Genomic DNA, 19,670 nt, shown 5'->3' with positions numbered 1-19,670 from the left:
AATCGTCTATACCGATTAAACCAAGTACGACGAATGGTACCTAAACACCAAGTCGGCGGCAATTGACAACCATGTGTAGTAATACATGCGAGAGACAACCCTAACAGTTAAAGACGGTATGGCCGTAGACCGAACTTTAGAACTAAAGGCCCTAAACATGCCGAACAAGACGGAATTAGACCTTACAGACACTTAACTTCTGGAAGGCGAGAACTTTATAAAGTAGCAACAAAATAAAGCCATTTTCGACTCTAAAATAAAAAACTACACCAGAGAATCCGTTATCTACGAGACGTTCAGGAAGAAGAAAGAAGATTTCAAAAAAATACTTCAGCCGGACTATTCCGTTAACATACCTAGACGACCTTAACGATCAGTCTAGGACACTAGTAAGCTAGATAGACTTCGTAACTAAGACATTCGCGCCGGACGACGCAACGAGGCGTAGAATGCTTTCCAAACAACATAACGACCTGTTGTCTAGACCTAAGTCGTCCAACATCCTTATGCACCTGCAGAAGTGGATTAAGCTTAAAAAGAAGATAGTTAGAGGACACTATCCGGCCGCTAGCATCCTAAAAGACGACTTCGTGCGGATAGTGGAAGACAAGATTAATGTCACTATAGGAAGACTGTTAGCGAGCAAGAATAATCTTAGTTAATGCGTTTACGACGTAACTGCGTTTATTAACAGAGATCCTAGCAACTTGGCTAAGCAGTTCCGTGCAAACGCCACGTTTGGGTCTAAAGAGGCTCAAATTACCGGAACAGGTTAGGTAACATTTAACGCAACGACTAATTCAGGTAATTAAAACAGAGGGAACAGGCCTAACAACAAGGACAGGACCTGTCGACCGTATACGGGTAAAGACGCCGACAAAGCGTATCTAAAACTAGGAGATTGTCCTATCGTCAACTATCGTCTTCGACCTAATAAAGCCGATATAACAAAAGAGGATAAGAAATTCCTCGACAACTACCGGAACGTCCTTAAAAAGGACAAGGCCAAGTGCCTCTAGCAGATGAAGTTCAGAGACCCTATTGCTATAGGACTAAAGGATTACTACAAGATCACTAACGTACTAAAGGAATAGACTAGGTCCGGAACGCCTAGTTCAAGTGGGACAATCGTCTCTAACGAACTAAAGACGTAGTATAGCAGTCACGCCATTAGAGCGGTAACTTAGTTTAGAGTAATGTCGACCGAAGCTTACGACGAGAAAAATCGATAGCTTCTAGACAGTAGCTCGAACGTTTACATCGTAAACAATCCAACTGTGGCGGGATTTGAGGTCGTTAATATACTATACAACGTGTCGATTTACACCGGGAACTAACAGATGAAGGCTGCTGCAAGAGGCACGGCAAAAGTGTAGTTCCTATCACCCTTAGGCAAGCCGATCACGCTGTTACTAAGGGACGTCCTGTATATACCCGGATTTTACGTTAACATCGTGTCGACTAGGCTGTGCAGAGACTTCGGCCTCTTCTTGGACGAGAGGACCGACAACTAGATAGATGAATCCGGAGCAGTTGTTGCCAAAATTAAGCGATATGGCGGCTTACTATACCTAAACCTGGCGACTACGCCGAAAGTAAGGATTAAAATTATCAACTGGCCACTTAACGAGAATAGTTAACCCCTAAGCGTCGAGATAGCGTTGAAAAGGGATTAACTAGCCGATTAAACACGGCTCGTCGCCTTCGCGACGGACAGTAGGGCTGCGAGACAACCTAGAGTCCTCTCTCAGGCCTAATGGCACCGAGTTATAGGCTATATCGGAGGTAATCGTATATCAGAACTCTATCGAGCCGCTAAAGGCGTAGAGTATCTGAAAGATGGAGATGCGGCCCCTAAAATGTACGAATGCTACTTATGCGCCTAGAGCAAGTCGAAAAGAATCGTTTCTCGAAGAAAACCGGTTAAGATCAGGATGCTAGCACCTTTTTCCGACGTTGCGGCCGATATCGTGGAATTCAACATGGCAAAGAACGAAGATAAATACATGTTTTACGCCGTGGATTTAACGACATACCTGCACTTCGTTTGGACGATGCCGAACACTAATTAAGCGAGCCTGGTACGATGCTTCGAGGAACTTCAGACCTTTGTAAAGAGTATAGGTCGTGAAATATTCGCCCTTAGATCGGACGTAGACCCCAAGTACGGATTAACGTTTCAGTCCGCACTCCGCAAGGGATTAGTAATGTAGAAGCCCTTAGCACCGTATACGTAAGCATAGGACCTAGCAGAACGAGCCGGCGGCATCATCGTCGAGATAGCAAGGACACTAATTATTAAATTAAGGCTCCTAAAGGATCTCTGGAATAAAGCCTGCGTAATAGCAGCCTACATCATAAACAGGGCCCTAACGTAAGCATTAGGTTACAAATCCCTATAGGAAATAGCGACAAACTAGAAGCCAGATATCGCCTATATCTATAAGTTCGGGTCGAGAGCGTATGCACACAAAACCAATCCAAAAGACGTCCCTAAAAGGGAGAAGATGATAAAGCGAGCAAGAATCGGATACCTAGTCGGGTTCGAGGGACACAACATATTTCGAATCTGGATTCTAAGCCTAGACAGGGTAATTAGGACAAGAGATATAGTATTTAACGAGAAGATAAAATACGAAGGACTCTACGACTTTGATCTAAACATAGTAGTACCACTTAATCTTGCGATTAATATCGAACTAGACTACGCTGCAGAAGCACATTAATTTCATAACCTACAAGAGGCTATGTACATAAGCTATATCGCTAGATAAGGTAATAAGGTCGAAATTCCGGAATCCTTCCGAAGAGGTGCTCTAATTTAAGACGACAGTAATGTCGAATATACAATCCCCTATAACAGACCTAAAGAGATGCGAGAGGACATCGTGGAAACGTTTGTTAGTGTCCAAGGCATCGAATACACAGACAATTAACTCTTCCCCTTCTATCAAGCTTAGAAGCGGGGACCGGAACAGATAGATCCGGACGATAAGCTCGATGAACTAACGTTATCAGCTTAACGGCAGAGAATAATCGACTACTAGCTACCTCTAAGCTTTAACACCGAGGTTATAGACTTTAACTTCGGCGAAATAACCTTATTCGACACTACGGGAATGTTCGCGACTTATGCGACGATGGCTAAAGTCTACGCTATTACTACGATAAAGGCGGTTATAGAGGAAGGAGCATCCGCAAAAGACGCACCTGTCCTTATCGGAGATTTACCGCCAGAACCAAAACGCTAGAAAGATCTTATTATGCATAAGTACTTAGAGGAATTCAAAAAGGCTGCTAGAGCAGAGTTTTAAAAGGCTCTCGACACTAGAACGTTCTATTAGATCCCTAAAAGTCAAGCAGGAAACAACCTAACCGTCCCGTTAACGTAGGTGTTTAAATACAAGCAAGACTTAAAAGGACACTTAGAGAAGTTCAAGGCTCGAATTTGTGCAAGAGGAGACTTACAGTTAACCGAGCTTAACACGTACGCAGCCACCCTCGCAGCGAGGCTGTTTAGGTTATTAATAGCGATCATAGCACACTTTAACCTAGAAACAATCCAGATAGACGCCGTAAACGCCTTTCTAAACTCTAAGTTGCCGACGCTAATCTACCTTTAACCCCTAGACGGTTTTCGAGACCCGAACATGCTGTTAAAATGCGTTCGCGCCCTTTACGGCTTTAAGGAATCCCTAGCGCTGTAGTAGGGGGATCTAAGTAAAGGTGTCGAAGAGCTTGGACTACGGCAAGTCGTTAATTGCCTATATACCGATAGAAAAGTTATAATCTTCTTCTTCGTCGATAACATTATGTTAGCATTTTATTATAAACACAAAGTTCACGCCGAAGATATACAGAAAAGGCTGATAGCTAAATACGAGATAAGGATTATAGGCCTAATCGACTACTTCTGTAGAATTAAAATCATCCGGAACAGAGAGACTAGGGATATGTAGCTTAACTAAGACACCTACATTAAGAAGGTCGCCGGAAGATACAATGTCTTATTAACTAAAAAAAGGGCGGATACACCTCTACCTATAAACTTTAATTAAGAACCGGCAAAAGAAAAAGCGAAACTATACATAATTAAGGAGATGCAGTTAAAAGTTGGTTCTCTTAACTTCGCAGCATCCTACACAAGACCGGATATCGCTTTTGCAGTTTCTTTGTTAGCACGTTATCTGGTAAATCTAGCCGAACATTATCTTAAAGGAGCAGATTATTGCATTAGATATCTGCTATAAAGCTCTTAATTAAGCGTTTAGTATAGCAAAGACGACAGCAGGCTTACCTACCTGTTATAACCGCTGGAGTTCTTCGGAGCCTTAGATGCGTCGTTCGCAGACGATCTAGAGACGCGAAGAAGCTTAGAGGGTATAGTTTTCTTCTTGTTTAGAGGAATTATCGACTAGAAGTCCACGAAGCAGACCATAGTTACTAAATTATCTACGGAGTTAGAACTATATGTACTTAGCTATGCTAGAACGGAGATAATCTAGTAGGAACGAGTGTTCAAAAACATAGACTTAAGCCTTAACAGCAAGGGGAGGTTGTTATATAACAACAAGCAAACTATTCGAGTCGTTACTGCACAAGGCCAAAAGCTAGACACTAAGATAAGGCATATAGATATACAGCAGTGCTAGCTGCGTAAGAGGTACTAAGCCGGAGACCTTAAGGTCGAATAGGTCGAAACTACCTTAATGCCCGCGGACGGGATGACAAAACTGCTGTTAGCACAACGGCATCGCGCCTTTCTAGACTAGCTCCGAATAACAATACTACCGGATCTAGGGGGTGAGGACTGCGCTAACAGTAAAACTTCACTACCGGATCTCGGGGGTAAGGGCTAGGCAAATGCCTAGCCTAACTTTACTATCAGAAAGAAGTCTGCACAACGATCAGGAGCTATTACATAGCCTTACATGCACATTACATGCGGACTCAAATTATTACGTTTACTACCTTAACAAGTAGTCCAGGATGTATACATCTAGGGATCTATCGACCGGATTACCCTTTTAAAGCCAAATTCACTTTACTTTTTGCGCTAAACTGAAATTAGTAGCTGCTAAAGGCCTAAACAGCTATTACATGCCGAACTACGCGTACTTCTAAACCCGTAACGCATTCCTTAGCACTGGTCTATGCTTATTCTTAGAGCTTATATCTTTTCCGTTTGCAGTTCCACTTTCTCTTCTTTTCTTCAACTACCTTATTTTGCATTAGCAGAGGTGTTAACATTGCACAGTAGCACTATTGCGATAGTAAACACCAGAAACAGGCGCAACCTTAACCCCGAGAACGAGGCACTACTTCTGGACTTCAACGCACTCGAAAACGTCCCTAAATTAACCAAGAAGTTAAGAAAACACTCGAAAACCACCTCCACGATGGGCGACAACTAGTCTAGCATCGACGCCAACGACCCGAACGCGCGCGTCGACACTCCTACTAATCTAATTACTCTAGAACAGCTACGTTAAGTAACCGCTTAGACCGCAACCGCTCGTGCGTAAGATAAAGTTTAGGATAACTAGCAGGGTGCGCAGCCTTATCTAAGGGAAGAAGACGCAATCGACGCAGTAGCTAAAGCTAAAGTTAACTGCGAGTTGTTAGCGGCCGAAGATTAACCAAGCGATAAGGACGACATGTTCCGACACCGCTACCTTAATTAGCGCGCAGTAAGCAATACGCAGATACCGGATTAAAGCGCACAAGTCCTAAACGACGGGAACACATAGGAGGATACTACAGCAGCTGGAGCTAAAGTCCCAAATAAGGACAACGCTCCTCCTTAAGAAACAGTCATCCTCGACAAAAAGGAGTTTAAGAATTACGCTGCAACACTTTATTAAGCTAATCTAGTCACCGGACAATCGGATAAGGCCTTTTAGGCCTAGTAAGCTAGGGACCTTAAAGCTATTTAGTCATACGAAATAAAGTTAAGAACGAATAGTTATACAACCGAAGAGGACCTAATAGCATACTAGGACGCAAAGGCAAGAGAAGCGGCTATCCTAAAAGCAGAGAAGAAGATAGAGAAACAACGCAAAGCTGCTAAAGAGGCCGAGTCCGAAGCCGCTAACGTTAAGAAGGAGTTATAGGATAGATCCGAAGTCGACCCTATCTCTACGAAGAAGGCTAGAAAGGGTAACTTTAACTAGGGCCCCTTACGTAGAACCTTTGTAACAGAGACTTTATGTCGTTAGAACTAACCTTAGCAGACCCTAACGAAGAAATTAACTCGCCCTCCTAAGACCCTACGCACAACTAGTAGGCAGCAGAGTGCCAAGAGGCCTACAACTCTTCTAGACAAACAACCCAAAATTACCGATCAGGTCGTTAAGACTTACCAAAATGCATTTAACGACTTCTCCAGAGAATTTAGGCGGTTTACTAACTTTAGCGCAACGAAGGAGCAGGCGTTCCGGTAGAATAAAGGAGAAGACGGAATACTTTAACGCGACGCTGCGGAAAACAAGTTAAAGCCTAAGAGGCAGTTAAAGTCCATCCTGCTCACCCTCCTTAACTCTATCGACCGTATAAAGGAGTTTAAGGCGCTAATTTCAGCAAAGCTTTACCCGTTAGCTCCCTTTATTATTAACGTCCCGTACATCGACATTCTTACTTAGCTTGAACGCATCTATAACGATATTAAGAGCGGAGTTACTATCTACTACCCTAGACTTCTTTAGATTCTTAAGGACCTAGAGGCCCTCTGCACCTTTAAGGGCGAAGGAAAGGATCGAATTATTAAAAGCATCGACCCTATCGCTGCGTCCACGATATTAAAAAACTACACTCGCGCCTACGCCACGCCGACCTAGGACGACCAAACCCTGAATAAGCCTAAAGCCGATGCTAGAAACAACCGGATCCTAGATATTAAGACTATACGCCAGATAGTAAAAGAACATAATCGTAAGTCTAAGGCCTCTAAGGAACGTAAAAAGAGGAGACAGGTCGCTTAGGCTACCCTGGACGCCCTCGACGAAGAGTCTGAAGGAGATAACGATCTAGAAAACTTCCTTACTCCGTATAGTAGCTACTCCGGACTACTAGCTCGCCTACGACGCAATCAGCCTGTTAACGACTCTTCCGACGAAGAGGAGAAGGAGCTTACACCTGTGCCTAAGCCGACTAAGAGAAAGGCACTAGCAAAGAAGCAACCTACTAAGGGCGTTACCGTTAAGGCCGAGAAGCCCGCGAAACGCAAACGCCAAGATAAGGACGAAGACGAAAACGTGACAGGCGTTAATACTAAGTCTAAGCAATCGAAGACTAGAAAGATCAACCGTAACGCTAGGAAGGTCGCTCCCTTGCCTCTGCCTAAAGGACCTTAATCGAGCAACGTTACTACTCCCGACCGGATAATAAGAGACGCCTACGCCGAGGAGGACGCTATAACCGCGATAGCGGGGAACTAACGTAGAGGAGCCGCCGTCTTCAACGCTATGGCCAGCGGATCCGGCGAGTTCGAGCCAGAATCTCTCAAACTTTAACGCCGTCGTCAAGCCGCCGCCCTGGCGCTTATTAACATTCCACTACTGCTAAAGAAGGACCCCGAAATCGAAGATTCGGACGACGACTCTAACAGCGAGGAGAGCGAGGGTTAAGATCGTTTAGTATGACATAAACGGATCTCGGGGGTGTGTCGATCTGTTAGCGTTAATTCATAAAACAGGGTAAGACCAGGGATATTAACTCTAACAGCCTAATTACGTAGTTAGTGTCCTATATAATATTATAGGATATTGGCGATAAGACCCCAACCCCTTTTGGGTATTTAGAATCACGGCGTCTATATAGTCTTTAGGTCGATAACCTCAAGAAACACATGGTTTTTCTTAATCTTGAAGTTCACCCCTGCATTGCACTACTCAATTGACAAAATGCTATCCCAGGTCACTTAGCATGGGAACCACCGATAACCTGGCGGATTTCGGCTCTCGAAGAAAGTGCAGCACTTGTTGCAGACCGTGAGCTTCGTCTCGCGCACGGCATGTGGGCTGTCTAAGGGATGAGGTGTAGTACGAGTGGTTGCCTTGGTGGCTGTTCAAGACGGTTCTTGTCGAATTACAGAGCTACTTGCATTGCATCTCATATTGCTGTTGCATTCGACATGTGGAAAGAAGCCCAAAGGCCGTGTTTAATATTTGAGCTTTCCTTCGTTGTCAGAAAACAAGGCAACAGTTATAGAGAAGGGACCCTACCGGCGTTGTAGGACAAATTAGCAAGCATAGATCGCAATTCAAGATTTCAATGTCCAGTTTCAATGTCCACGGTCTCCTGAAGGTGCTTTCGATCGTAAGTAATAGAGTGAGAAGTATTTCCACGATTGGAGCCTTTTCCTTGCATCGACACGCGACTGAATTCAGGCAACACGATCATGAGCGATATACCCAGCGCAGGATAATGCAGATTTTGCTGGCCAAGTCAGTCCATCGTTTTACTTGCCGACCCTGCCGGGACTAAATGCGTGACGTGAAGAATATCGCATCGAATCGAATCCTTCTCGGGTCAACTTTACTTGTGACAATGCTTTTCGATCGGACAATAGCTTTGAGAATTGGCAATGGTTACCACGCGGCACAATGCGAATGGCGTATCGGCCGGCTTCTACCTCGTGTTGCTACTCCGATCGACATTTCCTGTTCTAACTTTGCTACCCAAACTCACGACTGCAATCATGTTAGCGCCTACCTCCTTGAGACAAACCCGACGAACTAGCATGCCTTCCGAGGACTCTGGGCACTTACGCTGGAAGTAGCTCGGCTGACAGATCGCATATCCAGCATCGATATTCCATCTACGCTGCTTAGGTAGTGGTGCAGTTCAGCGACGCGGACACTAACTTCCACGCGGCACCCAAATTTCGTGTGCCGAACGCATTCCTAGCCAGGTGCAGCCATCTCGTCTTGCACGTTCTATTCACGACGCGGTCTCCGGCAGGCATACCCGTCATTGGCAGACTCAGCCTAGGCTACACCTTCGCCGATGGTAGCTGGGTTTCTTGTCCGAGAGATTTGATTCGGACGCCGTTGATGCCAGGAGTCATGTAACTCATGCCAATAGCACCGGGAATGGCTCAGATGCTGGTTGAATCCATCATTGCATAGTGACAGGCCCAGCTACTTCTTGGACAAGAGGATCAGTTCCCAGCAGCCGAGGAGACACTGGGCAATGCTCGATCGGCCACAAATGACGCCACGAGGGGCCTCCGGCGGTCTGGAAGCGTCGATTAGTGTGGAGTAGACAGGGAAGGAGCTTGCGAAGATCGTGAGTCTCGATCGTGAGTCTCGATCGTCTGAACCTGAGGTCAATTCGTGGCCAATGAATCCTGGATCTGTATGTACAATGCGGATAACACCCGTTAGCGTGATCTCGTTCGAGGGCATTCTCATTGGGTACCGCTGTTACGAGGGCTTGCTGTCGTGCACTGGAGTGCCATGATCAGAGCTCCTCACGGCCGGACTGAAGCATGGAATATGCCACGAGGTCGGACCGTTGGCTGCCTCGGCCATGCTGTCCGACTCGTCGCAGAGACCGAACCCATGTCCCTGAAACGACAAAGACTTAGTGCCCTCACAGCAGAGTTAGACAAAGACTGGGAGCAGTACGCCCTCGCCCGAGACCGCCCTTAACCACAGTCCGCGACGCTGAGAAGGCTGGCTCTCAGACCATGCTGTATCGTAGGGACAGAATTACGTTCCGGGGCCTTAAGTTCGAGGTTTCTGGCGTATTTGTCGGACGAGTAGGGTACGTAGATCGTAGAAGAGAACATCGTAGTCGTCTCTTTTGGGGATTTAATTTCCAGACGACATTAAATCACACCCGCACAAAGGTGTCGTTGCGCCTGTGTCCACTTTTTAGCTTTCTTATGCGCCTAGGATCCTACTCGTTACGGTGCAGCATTACGACTTTAAACGCTTGGCACATCGGCTTTACCCGATCCTATTAGTTCAAATCGTTACTTCTTAGACCTTCTAATCTGCTTTTCTTTTTGTCCACAGACCTCAACATCACAGCCATGACGACCACTCCAGACTCTCCACCTGGCGCAGCGCCTGTGATGCCTGTGCTGCCCAAGGAGCTACTCCTTGACGTTCTGCAATATTCCGTACCAGCCTCGCTTGACGATCTCCTCCAAGATCGACTTCCCATCCACCCTCCACATCCACTTCAGCGACCCTGCTGCCCCAGCCGTCCCGAACAACCCCGTTACCAACTCCATCCTCAAAAAATTCAAACACCTCACCATCTCTCTCCGCATCGCAATGCAGTCCTCCGAGCGCCACCCCATGGCCAGAAGACCAGCCGCGATGGGCAATTTGACTATGCACTACACCTACACCGCAGGCAAATGGTCACTCTCCCGCGACGACACAACTTGGACATCCGATCTCGTCCACGAGCAATTTCCATTGCGATGGATGCAAAATCTCGCACAGGACATCGATATTCGTGTCTGTCGGGATTTGCGGAGTGAAAGGGTGAGTGGGGAGTGGATCGCGAGGTGGAGAAGAGCTGCATATAATATTTTGGCGGGCACGTATTAGGTTGAGGGGAGGTTCATGGGTGAGGATGGGATGGTGAAAGTCAGGTATCAGTTCTGTGATAAGGATTATAATGGAGGGTATAGAGAGCAATAGGGGATAGGGCAGCCGCAGGGAGACATGTCTGAGATTGTGCACGACAGGATGCACGCAGATGCGACGATGGAGGCTTGGTCAGATCAAGAAGTAGGTAGACATATGTAATGCAACCACCATTCATAAAAGAATCGCCTCCCTGTTTGCTATCTGTACAACGCTTTGCTGCTTCGTGGAGTTTCCTCCTCCATTTTTTGTTCCTCAAGTCATACATTTCTTCGAGCTCACTTCGAAGAACGGCACTGAAGTCCTTCCACAAATCGCGGCAACCAACGCCGAGGAGTGGAGCACCATGCGTACGATGCAAGGTCTCAATCCGGTGATGGAATATCTCGCGGGTTACCGCCATGGATTTTCATTCGGATCAGAGATGGTGATCCGTTTCGTAAACAAGACCTCTATGCCTGCCGTTCGCTACATTCACGATGGACCAACCACGGATCCGCGCAACATCATACCCTTCACAATGCTGGAACGCTTCACCCATATCAAGCTGGAGATTCCAATCTCTCTGATCAAATTCAACGGTCAGGTCATCGGTGGCATCATCAACACGAAATTCTGGACCGACGGGAGAGGGCTGGTGTGGTGGGCGGAGCTCGGCCAGTCTTGGTGGGAACCTGTCTCGCCAGGAGCAGACTCGGAAGAGGCCAGATCCCTGGCGAGGGAAAACATGCTCATGCTCGAGCACTATCTCCTCCAGAACACCCTTAGCGGATCCAACCATCAAGTCTCGCTACAACAAATGCGTCTCGCGGTCGGAAGCTTCATTAACCTGATGAACGCCCGCACTGATCCCATTCTCTACCTTCGACACGGTTGGACGTTTGAGAGGCTGGACGCGGGAATCCATCGGCACGATAGATCTAACGCCCGGAGGGAGCTGTTGAAGGAAGTCTTTTCGGGGTACCCACAGGCGTCGGTGTTCGAGTAAGCGGCGGTGACAACCTTCAGCGAGAAGGTTTGCGATGGACAGAAAGAAATCAGTCTGATGCTGTGTCAGAGCTCGTGAGATGGGCGTGTCATGGACGTCTGGGACACGGTCTTGCTCGCAGACTCTCTGTCGGTATTGAGAAAGGATCGTGAGGATGTCCTAGAATCGTTTTTGGGATTGAGAGACATGCCCGAGCTGGGATTAAGATTTCTTGTGCGATGGAATCATTCTCCTTTCATGCTGCGGTCGAAGGACACCCACGGGCGTTTTTCTTTGATGCTGCGATGGGGTCATACGCACGGGCGTTTCTTGGAATTCTGTAATGCATTTGGAGAAATGGCATCGTTTCTTTGTGTTTTATTCCAGAAAGGACCGGATGCGGACAGTTCAGCTCGATCGAAGCTCTTTCGCGAGTCGAATGGAAGTAGAGATTCATACAGGAGCTGTTATTCAAGCTCGCAACACAAAGCTTCAACATAACTTATACTGCATGTCTACCCCTGCCCCTGTGTACATCTCTGCCACGCCGCCGGCAGAGGCTAATAGTTTTCTCTCGAGAGAAAGAGGTATGCAAACATCTCTGAAAAGCTCCAACAGGCTGCCACGCCGCGCAGGCATTCATCCAGCCCATCAGAGCTCGCTTTCTGACTTTGCGCCTGCAAGGGCTCCTTCATCTTCCCAATTAATCCCAATTGTAGGACGCTGGCAGAAGCGTGCTCAGCGCTCGAACAACAAGCGCTTCCATCCGCTTCCGCCGTGGTTCTCTTCGGTCTATGCGGTTGTTACACGGTCCCATCATCCTCACCCTAATAGAGCAACGACCTCTTGTAGCTGGGAACCCGAACCCCACACTCAACGCCTCCCGCGAATGCCTGCATGCTCACTCTCCGCCACAGCCATAGAGATCCCGGAGACCACCATCACAAACAGACCCAGGAGCGCAACCTCAAACAGCACCTTGCACATCTTCTGCCACGCAAGCTCAGCCCTCCGTTGATCTTCTTCCCACTCTTCGACGTGCCCGACCGCCCTCTCCAACTGGTGGAAAGCCGAGCCGGCAGGCAAGAACCCCATGGAATCTCGTTTAGCATGCTTCCCCGATTTCTCAACAGCTCTGGCAACACGCTTCTCAATTTTGCTGCTGCGAAACGGTAAGATGAAGTTGTTGTTGTAGTAGGAATGTCCCTGCTGCGAGATGTCGGGGAAATACCAAACGTCGCTTGAGGAGCGCTGGTATGTGAAGGTCAAGGTGCCGCCAAGGCGTCCGCGGGAATAACGCTCCGGATCCGTGCTGTAGAGCAGGTGGACCTTGATTCGGGAGAAGCGGGAGAGGATCAAGTCGAGGAGGTCGTGAGGTACAGTCGTGCGGGAAGAATGCTTGATCATGCACCAGCCGCGGGTGGGTACTATTTGCTCAATGCGAAGATTCAAGCTGTGTGCATCATCGCGATGAGGTGCTTGGATGTCGGTCGAGATGTCGGCGCGGACCATGGGAACAAGACCAGGGAAAGTTGTGAGCATGGAGATCGGTCCCTGCCAGGCTTCGGCGTTCGTGCACTGGATGCGATCCTGCTCGGACGACGGGATCGAGTTGCTGACCACGAGATCCAGGGTCTTTGGTAGAGTCAGGCCGCCGTAGATCTTGTACACGAGCTCGAGAGGCAGTCGAGTCGCCATCAGGCGGAACGTCTGCTCGTCCATGGTTGAGGGTTGCCAGGTTGTAGATGAAGTGAAGGATGTGCAGAAAGCTCAACCCAGAACTTTTGTGGTCTGCAGCGGGAGTACCCCAGCGCGGAATGTTCGCGCGATCCATACTCGACTAGGGACACATGCCATGAGATAGAAGCAGACATAAGACGGGAATCATGACCGACTGGAGTACAAGTTTCTGCAGAACTCTTGCATGGTTTAGATACGAACGCTACTTGACCCATTACGCTACCGATATTCCTTCGCAGCAAAGAGTAAGAGACTTGGCAAGACCAAGGCACGACCAACGCCCGTCTTCTCCTTCAAAGCCAATTATTTCCACAAAGGCCTGCATCGTCTCTCAACCTCAAACGTGTATCTTCCTGATTCAAGCAGACGACCTACAAATTTTCTATCCTCCACTTGACGGAGTCACCGAGGCGGTCTTTCCCTTCCAGATGGGCGACATACCACTTTGTCCATGGCTTTTCTTGCACTCTCTTCTTCTCACAGCTTTCCACTGCATTCCGCCGCTCCTTCCTCACGGGATAACAACCCACCACTCCTCCGGCCCAAAGCAAACCAAATGCACCAAATTCACCACAAACAGCACCAATACCAACCCCCACACAGACCTGAGATCCTCCTCTTTCTGCCTTTGCACCCTGTAGCTCTCATGCTGCCTAATCCCCTCGTCCAACCCTTCAAGCCTCCACCCAGCCGGAAGCCAGTACTCCACAAAGTACTGCCGATCCAGCACCCTCAGCATGACATCCACCTCCTGTCGGCACCACTGCAGCTGTTCACCACCGATGAGTCCGTTGAGTACTTCATTCTGCAGATGGAAGGCGATGTACGTGTTGATCAGCTCCATCACTTGCCCGTCAGCGGCGGAGTTTGGGGCGATGAGGTGGCTCCATGGTTGAGATTGGCGGACCGCCCACCAGTCGGTCCCGTCTGAAATGTAGACCAAAGTGAGGGTGCTGAAGATACGGTCGCCAGAGGGGGAGAGGAGGGAGAGGGGGAGTGAGAAGTTAAGGATGGGAAAGCGTTGGAGGATGGAGTCTGGGACGAGGGTTCGCTCAGCAGGAATGAAGGTGGAGTTTGTGAGGCTGATATTGAGTGTGGACTGAAAGTAACGGCCGGTCGAAGCGCCGGTGAGCAGGGCGAGTTGAGGAGTCAGTCGAAGGAGGGCGCGGGTTGCTCTCCAGTCGGCGATGTTGGTGGCAGCAATCTGAGGCCCGGTTGTGGTCGCGCTCGCCTTTAACGCGGTGAGGTCGATTTCGAGGAAGGGTGGAATGCTGTCTTCAATGATCTGGAGAATAAGCTCGTCGGGCATTGCTTGCTCAAGGTCCGCTGGTGGAAGCGTGGTTGTTGATATTGTCGAATTGGCCGCGACTTGCTGCAAGTTTGCCGGCAACACTTGGTGCGCCCCTGCGATGGGCGTGTTAATGGGAATCATCGTCGAGTTGAGTGTGAGGGGCAACACGTCGTCTGGCGTCGCTTTTGGGGACTCCACCGTACGCGTGGACTGGGACATATCCGCGCTGAATGTGAGATGTAAGAAGGTGGACCAAGTGCAAAGACAGGAAGAGAAAATGAAGTTAAATACAAGCAAGAGGAGAGCTGATCACCACGCGCAATTCGTGTCGTGTGTCCATCTGACGCGCGATTCACATGTGACTAGCCGAAAGACGCTCAAAATAAGTTCAAGTGCAGATCCTGACGATCGTGTTTTCAACAATGGCATTGACCCATTGTTCTGCAATAATGCCGAAGCAGTATCGTAGTGCTATCGCCTTTTGCAATCAGCCTGCCATGCCCGTTGTGTAGCATTTTGGCGCTAGGGCACCCCCGCATCTCCGCTTTGATCGCGTCTCCGTGATCTCTCTGGCCTGCAACAAAATAACATTTTCAGCTCTGTGAAGGCAGTCATCAAGGAGTATGGATGTGCGAATGACCGCGAATATAGCAAAACTGCCCTTGGAGTTGACATACAAGATCTACACGCACCTTCATCTACTAAGGAAATTGAACCTCATCTTCATCGACAGCTCTGCCTCGTCCGAACACCGCGGGCATCTCAACTGCACCAACGTTGAAGAATGGGAAGGGCCGCCATCCATGCTCGCCGCGTCTCTGAAGTCGCTACCCTGGCCCGCGCCGATGTCCAAGCCAACATCCACTCTAAGCTTCCCGCGGACACCTATCTGGTAAACCTCCGCCGTGAACAAATAGTCGGCCCAGATGCCCCATTGCGCATCTGGCCCGAAGACTACGAGGCTCCGATCGACTGCATTTCCTACATCCTTACCGCCCGCTTCTCGCGCATCGTCGTCCACTCGCTCTGTAGCTGCAACTCTCTATCGTGATCCTCCTCTGAAGACGCCTACGACGTCAGGTTCACATACGACCGGTTACTGAAAGGAATCTGGGAGCTGGAACGCGAGGTCTCGTCCTGCAACTCCCTCGAGGTGGAGCGACGTATCAGCATAGCCGTTCAAAGTCAGTGGATCCCATTTCTCAGCGGCAATCTGAGCCTCGCTAGTATACAGTGCAGCGGTCGGCAATTTTGCCGGATTGTGAAGTGGGAGGTCATAATGGAGGTGGAGAAGGAGCTTTGGAGAAGGAGAGGCATTATGACCGCGCGAAGAAGTCGGAGAAGAGTGCATTTGCGAGGAAGCCACGGAGGCAGTCGGCCGTGAGCACACTGCTCATATTCATGGAACGGAGTTGGTTGCATTTTGGGTGTACGTGCTTGTGATTGCTTTGCTGGCGGCCTGGGGTTGTTCTTGGGATTCGTCGCAAGCTTAAACTGCTGGTATCGCCTCCCTTAAGCGGGTTTACACAAGCGTGGGCGCGGTCTTGCGGAGTGCTTGGAAGGGAATGGGGAGCAGCACCGGTAGTGGGACGGACGACGAAGCGTGCTGGAACATCATTGAGCACGGGAAGAGCGTCAACCTGAGGGAGGAAAGAGAATGAGCTAGGAATGTGTCCCAGTAAAGAGGACTGTACACGAGAATATCCATGTTCACAGGATCAATGCTACAGGGTATTGGACGCAAACGATCGTAGCATTTCTTCTTGCACCCGTTTCATGGCTCACGGTAGACATTGTGAGTATCCTAGGTTACCTGTACGAGCTCGACCGAGATGCAATTTGTTTCTGCAGTCATGATACTCTGCCTTTCACGTCCGCTCATGTCAATGCCAAGTTTCCCGGAGATAGCTCCGCTTTTCTAGTCACGTCAACTTCGCAAGTGAGAAGAAGACCTGAACGTCAACACCATTGAGCTTCTTCTCTTGTGACGACTTCCACCATCAACAGGAATCACGGCGGTACCAACGAGATCCGGCGCACGCCTAGTCTAAACAACATGAACGAGCAAACGATCCGCCTTCTGGCGACCTTGCCGCTGGAAATCATCCACAAGATCTACAACGACCTTACCACACCCGCAACACTCGACTTCATCGTCACTCACCATGCCTCCGACGACCATGCCATCCACCTACACTGCACCAACATCAACGAATGGACCGCGCAACTCTCTATGCTCGCCGCATTCCCAGATCTCGCCTCCATGGCCCGCGACGATGCCAACATCCTCCCGAAACTCCTAGCGCAAGAACACCAAATCACCATCCGCCTCAAACAACAACCAACGACTGCCTACTCCACTTTACACGCCGCCATCTCCGCCGCCGACATCCCAGACCAAGCCGTCCCCGACTTTCTCCCCGCCCTCTTCTCCCGCATCGTCATCGAAGTCCTCTGCCTCCAAAGCGGAACCACCCTCCAACTCACATACACCTACACCCTCTCTCCTTCAGGCCTCTGGGCGCTTCATCCTAAGCTTGCGCCTCGTCCCAACATGTCAGTCGACCTCCCATTAAGAGGTGTTCTGGCGCTGGTGGATAAAGCCGTCCGGAGTGAGCTTGGAAGTGTTTTCAATGGTGAGGTGGGTATGGCTGCGATTGAGCATGCAGGAGGGAAGTTTTCTGAGGTGCTGGAGAAGGCGGTGGTTGATCAGATTGAGTGGGAGAAGGATGTGGCGGAGAAGGAGAAGCAGTGGATGAAGGAGCGATGCGAGTTTATGGATCGGATTCTGGTTGAGGAAGAAGAGGAGCGGGAACTGGGTGCTCGCCTGGCGCGGATGTGTCGGCGTGGTCGCCAGCGCGTGGTGAGGGGTTTGGAGCGGGTTGGGTTGGGAGTGTATTTTTGCTTGGGCGGGAGGTTTGAGGTGGGATGCTGATCGGGCCTACACTCTAAGGTCGATTCGCGGAGCGATTGGACAGCAGCGGCAGCTTCCTAGAGACTGCGGTGCGAGTACGGTATTCACGGGACATTATGGTCCGCACGAGGAATGGGAACAGGGAAAGCATTCCAGAGTATTCATGCAGGATGCCTTGAATACCAATCAACGCCACGGAAAGCGGTATAGGTCCACAGCTCTCAAGCTATGAAGGTTTTGCGAAGGCGCGATCGCTCATCGATTGGAGAAATGTTTATCGCAAGTGCGAAACGATCCTCTCGTGCCTTCGTTGCCAGGCGTCGTGGAAGTTGCTAGGTGTCGCCGTGAAGGCGGTATTCATTGACTTCATATCTGGGCTACGGCTCATATCAACTTCCTCCATTCTTCTTCTTGTCATAGACGCCGGATCCGTCCTGTCCTGGTCTGCTAGCCGCCAAAGCAGTCGATGCCGATAATCTGCTAATGCCTCAGGCAAGAACCACGTTTGGAGGATACTTGTCCGACCGTTGTTATACATCGACACTTTACTTCGGTCCCATACGCTACAGGAAATACGACCTTTTCAGCTTGACGAAGGCGCTAGATAAGGCAGGGCATTGTACAACGCGGAGCAGCGAACTTCACGGGACTCCTCGCTCGCTCTATCTTCGCCTCCAGTGGCTCGACTCAGATCCATTACCAGAGCGGCGACCTTTACCTCTCGCTCAACGCTGAGCCAACACCTGGCTGAATAAGAGCGGCATCATTTCCCGCATTACTGCCCATGACGCCAAAGAATCAGGCCCGCTCATCGCCGACTCCGGGTCGCAAGACTAGCTTGCCAAGCAGGGAGCCAAAGCCGACGCCCAAGGTCCGTGGAGTCGACGAGTCTCTCTGCAAAGAACACATGAGGCTGGAGTCGTGGGTACCGGTAGCTTTCCGAGTAGAGGAAGTCCCTACTCGGATTAAGCATAAAATATACCTAACTTATAGCCTATATAATAAGACACCTATCGCTATAGACATCGCTAGTCCGGAAGAGATACGAATCGAGATTCTTCGCAAGCTAGCAACGACTAACGCCTGCTAGAAAGGAAGTCCTAGGATCGTTGTTAATCGAGTGCCGAGACGACGGGAAATATCGTTCGGTTCGCCGGCTTAATCTATATTGTACCTACATTCTAGCCAACGTAGCGATTAACGTAGCAATTGAGCGCCCGGAGGCCACCGACTATGAGTTTGTCTGAGAGTTGACTCACAATCTAGGTGGAAGGTACCAAAGGTTTCGTATTGATGAGGAACGACACCGACCAGGAAACTGCAGTTTCGAGACTTCGTCTAAATCCAGATATATAGCTACCATTCTGGCGCTTGCTATTAGCCCGGCATGCTGTTGTTCCTTTCGGCAGCGAGTCCGTCTAGTGAGCACGAGATGTAGCTGTTCTTGCGGCCAAAATGACAATGTAATCCCTTTACGAACAACGAAAGCCAAGGACGCTGAGCATCAGAATCGAAATTCCTACAGCAGGAGGCCGCATATCCTTGCCTTATCAAGCATCCGAAGCGTATAAGCGGCAGCAGTGCCTCACGCACAAGCCTGCCACCCGAGTGCGATCGCACAACTCTCCAGCGCGAGCCGTATTTGCCGGACGATCCTTTTCCGGCCACGTTTCGCGGCGTTGTGGGAATTGCCGGTTGGTGACATGAAGAAGGCATATGTCGACCTCACTGCTTCGTCGGCCTTTGTCAAGTCGCCCATTCTTCTTGCTTTGAACATGATGCTGCTGCTTTCCCGACCTACCACGCAAGACTGCCGATCTGACGTGGCATGCCTGAGGCACACACTTATGGTCCGATCCGTCCTTGCCACGATCCGTGATCGTTCCAAATCTAGGAGGTACCGCCAGTCCCAGGAATGGCATGGCCAGACCTCCCGATTGCTGCTCGACGCTATCCAAGGCTCGGAAATTCCTCATCATGACGAGCAGCGGTCACTCAAAACCCGAGGGGAACTGGACGACAACTCTTCTTCGAGCTAGCCTTCCCAAAGCCTGGTCCCGGTCCGAAAAGCCCTCGGGGTCGCGAACTGTTGAAGATTAGAGCCCATAAGATTGAATACATGACAACTACCTGCAGTGTCATATATATACG

General features: G+C 49.5%; 4 protein-coding genes across 4 annotated transcripts; 2 read left to right on the top strand and 2 right to left on the bottom strand.

The window, feature by feature from the left end:
- Positions 1–9,691: 9,691 nt before the first annotated feature.
- MYCGRDRAFT_94794 (uncharacterized protein) lies at positions 9,692–11,595 on the top strand (the record flags this gene model as incomplete). The annotated part of the gene is made up of 3 exons (XM_003850921.1): positions 9,692–9,768; positions 10,100–10,502; positions 10,885–11,595. 3 exons carry the CDS (start codon positions 9,692–9,694, stop codon positions 11,593–11,595), a joined length of 1,191 nt encoding a protein of 396 aa, XP_003850969.1.
- Positions 11,596–12,447: 852 nt separating this feature from the next.
- MYCGRDRAFT_94793 (uncharacterized protein) lies at positions 12,448–13,296 on the bottom strand (the record flags this gene model as incomplete). Its single annotated transcript, XM_003850848.1, has 1 exon — positions 12,448–13,296. One exon carries the CDS (start codon positions 13,294–13,296, stop codon positions 12,448–12,450), a length of 849 nt encoding a protein of 282 aa, XP_003850896.1.
- Positions 13,297–13,825: 529 nt separating this feature from the next.
- MYCGRDRAFT_94792 (uncharacterized protein) lies at positions 13,826–14,824 on the bottom strand (the record flags this gene model as incomplete). The annotated part of the gene is made up of 1 exon (XM_003850847.1): positions 13,826–14,824. The coding sequence occupies one exon, from the start codon at positions 14,822–14,824 to the stop codon at positions 13,826–13,828; it is 999 nt and encodes a 332-aa protein (XP_003850895.1).
- Positions 14,825–15,884: 1,060 nt separating this feature from the next.
- Positions 15,885–17,540, top strand: MYCGRDRAFT_94791 (uncharacterized protein; the record flags this gene model as incomplete). The annotated part of the gene is made up of 2 exons (XM_003850922.1): positions 15,885–15,985; positions 16,613–17,540. 2 exons carry the CDS (start codon positions 15,885–15,887, stop codon positions 17,538–17,540), a joined length of 1,029 nt encoding a protein of 342 aa, XP_003850970.1.
- Positions 17,541–19,670: the final 2,130 nt, after the last annotated feature.

The sequence above is a fragment of the Zymoseptoria tritici genome, chromosome 7 (assembly GCF_000219625.1).
Source record: "Zymoseptoria tritici IPO323 chromosome 7, whole genome shotgun sequence".
NCBI lineage: Eukaryota > Fungi > Ascomycota > Dothideomycetes > Mycosphaerellales > Mycosphaerellaceae > Zymoseptoria > Zymoseptoria tritici.
The sequence above is the reverse complement of the archived record's forward strand: the minus strand, read 5'-3'. Positions and strand labels throughout refer to the sequence as shown.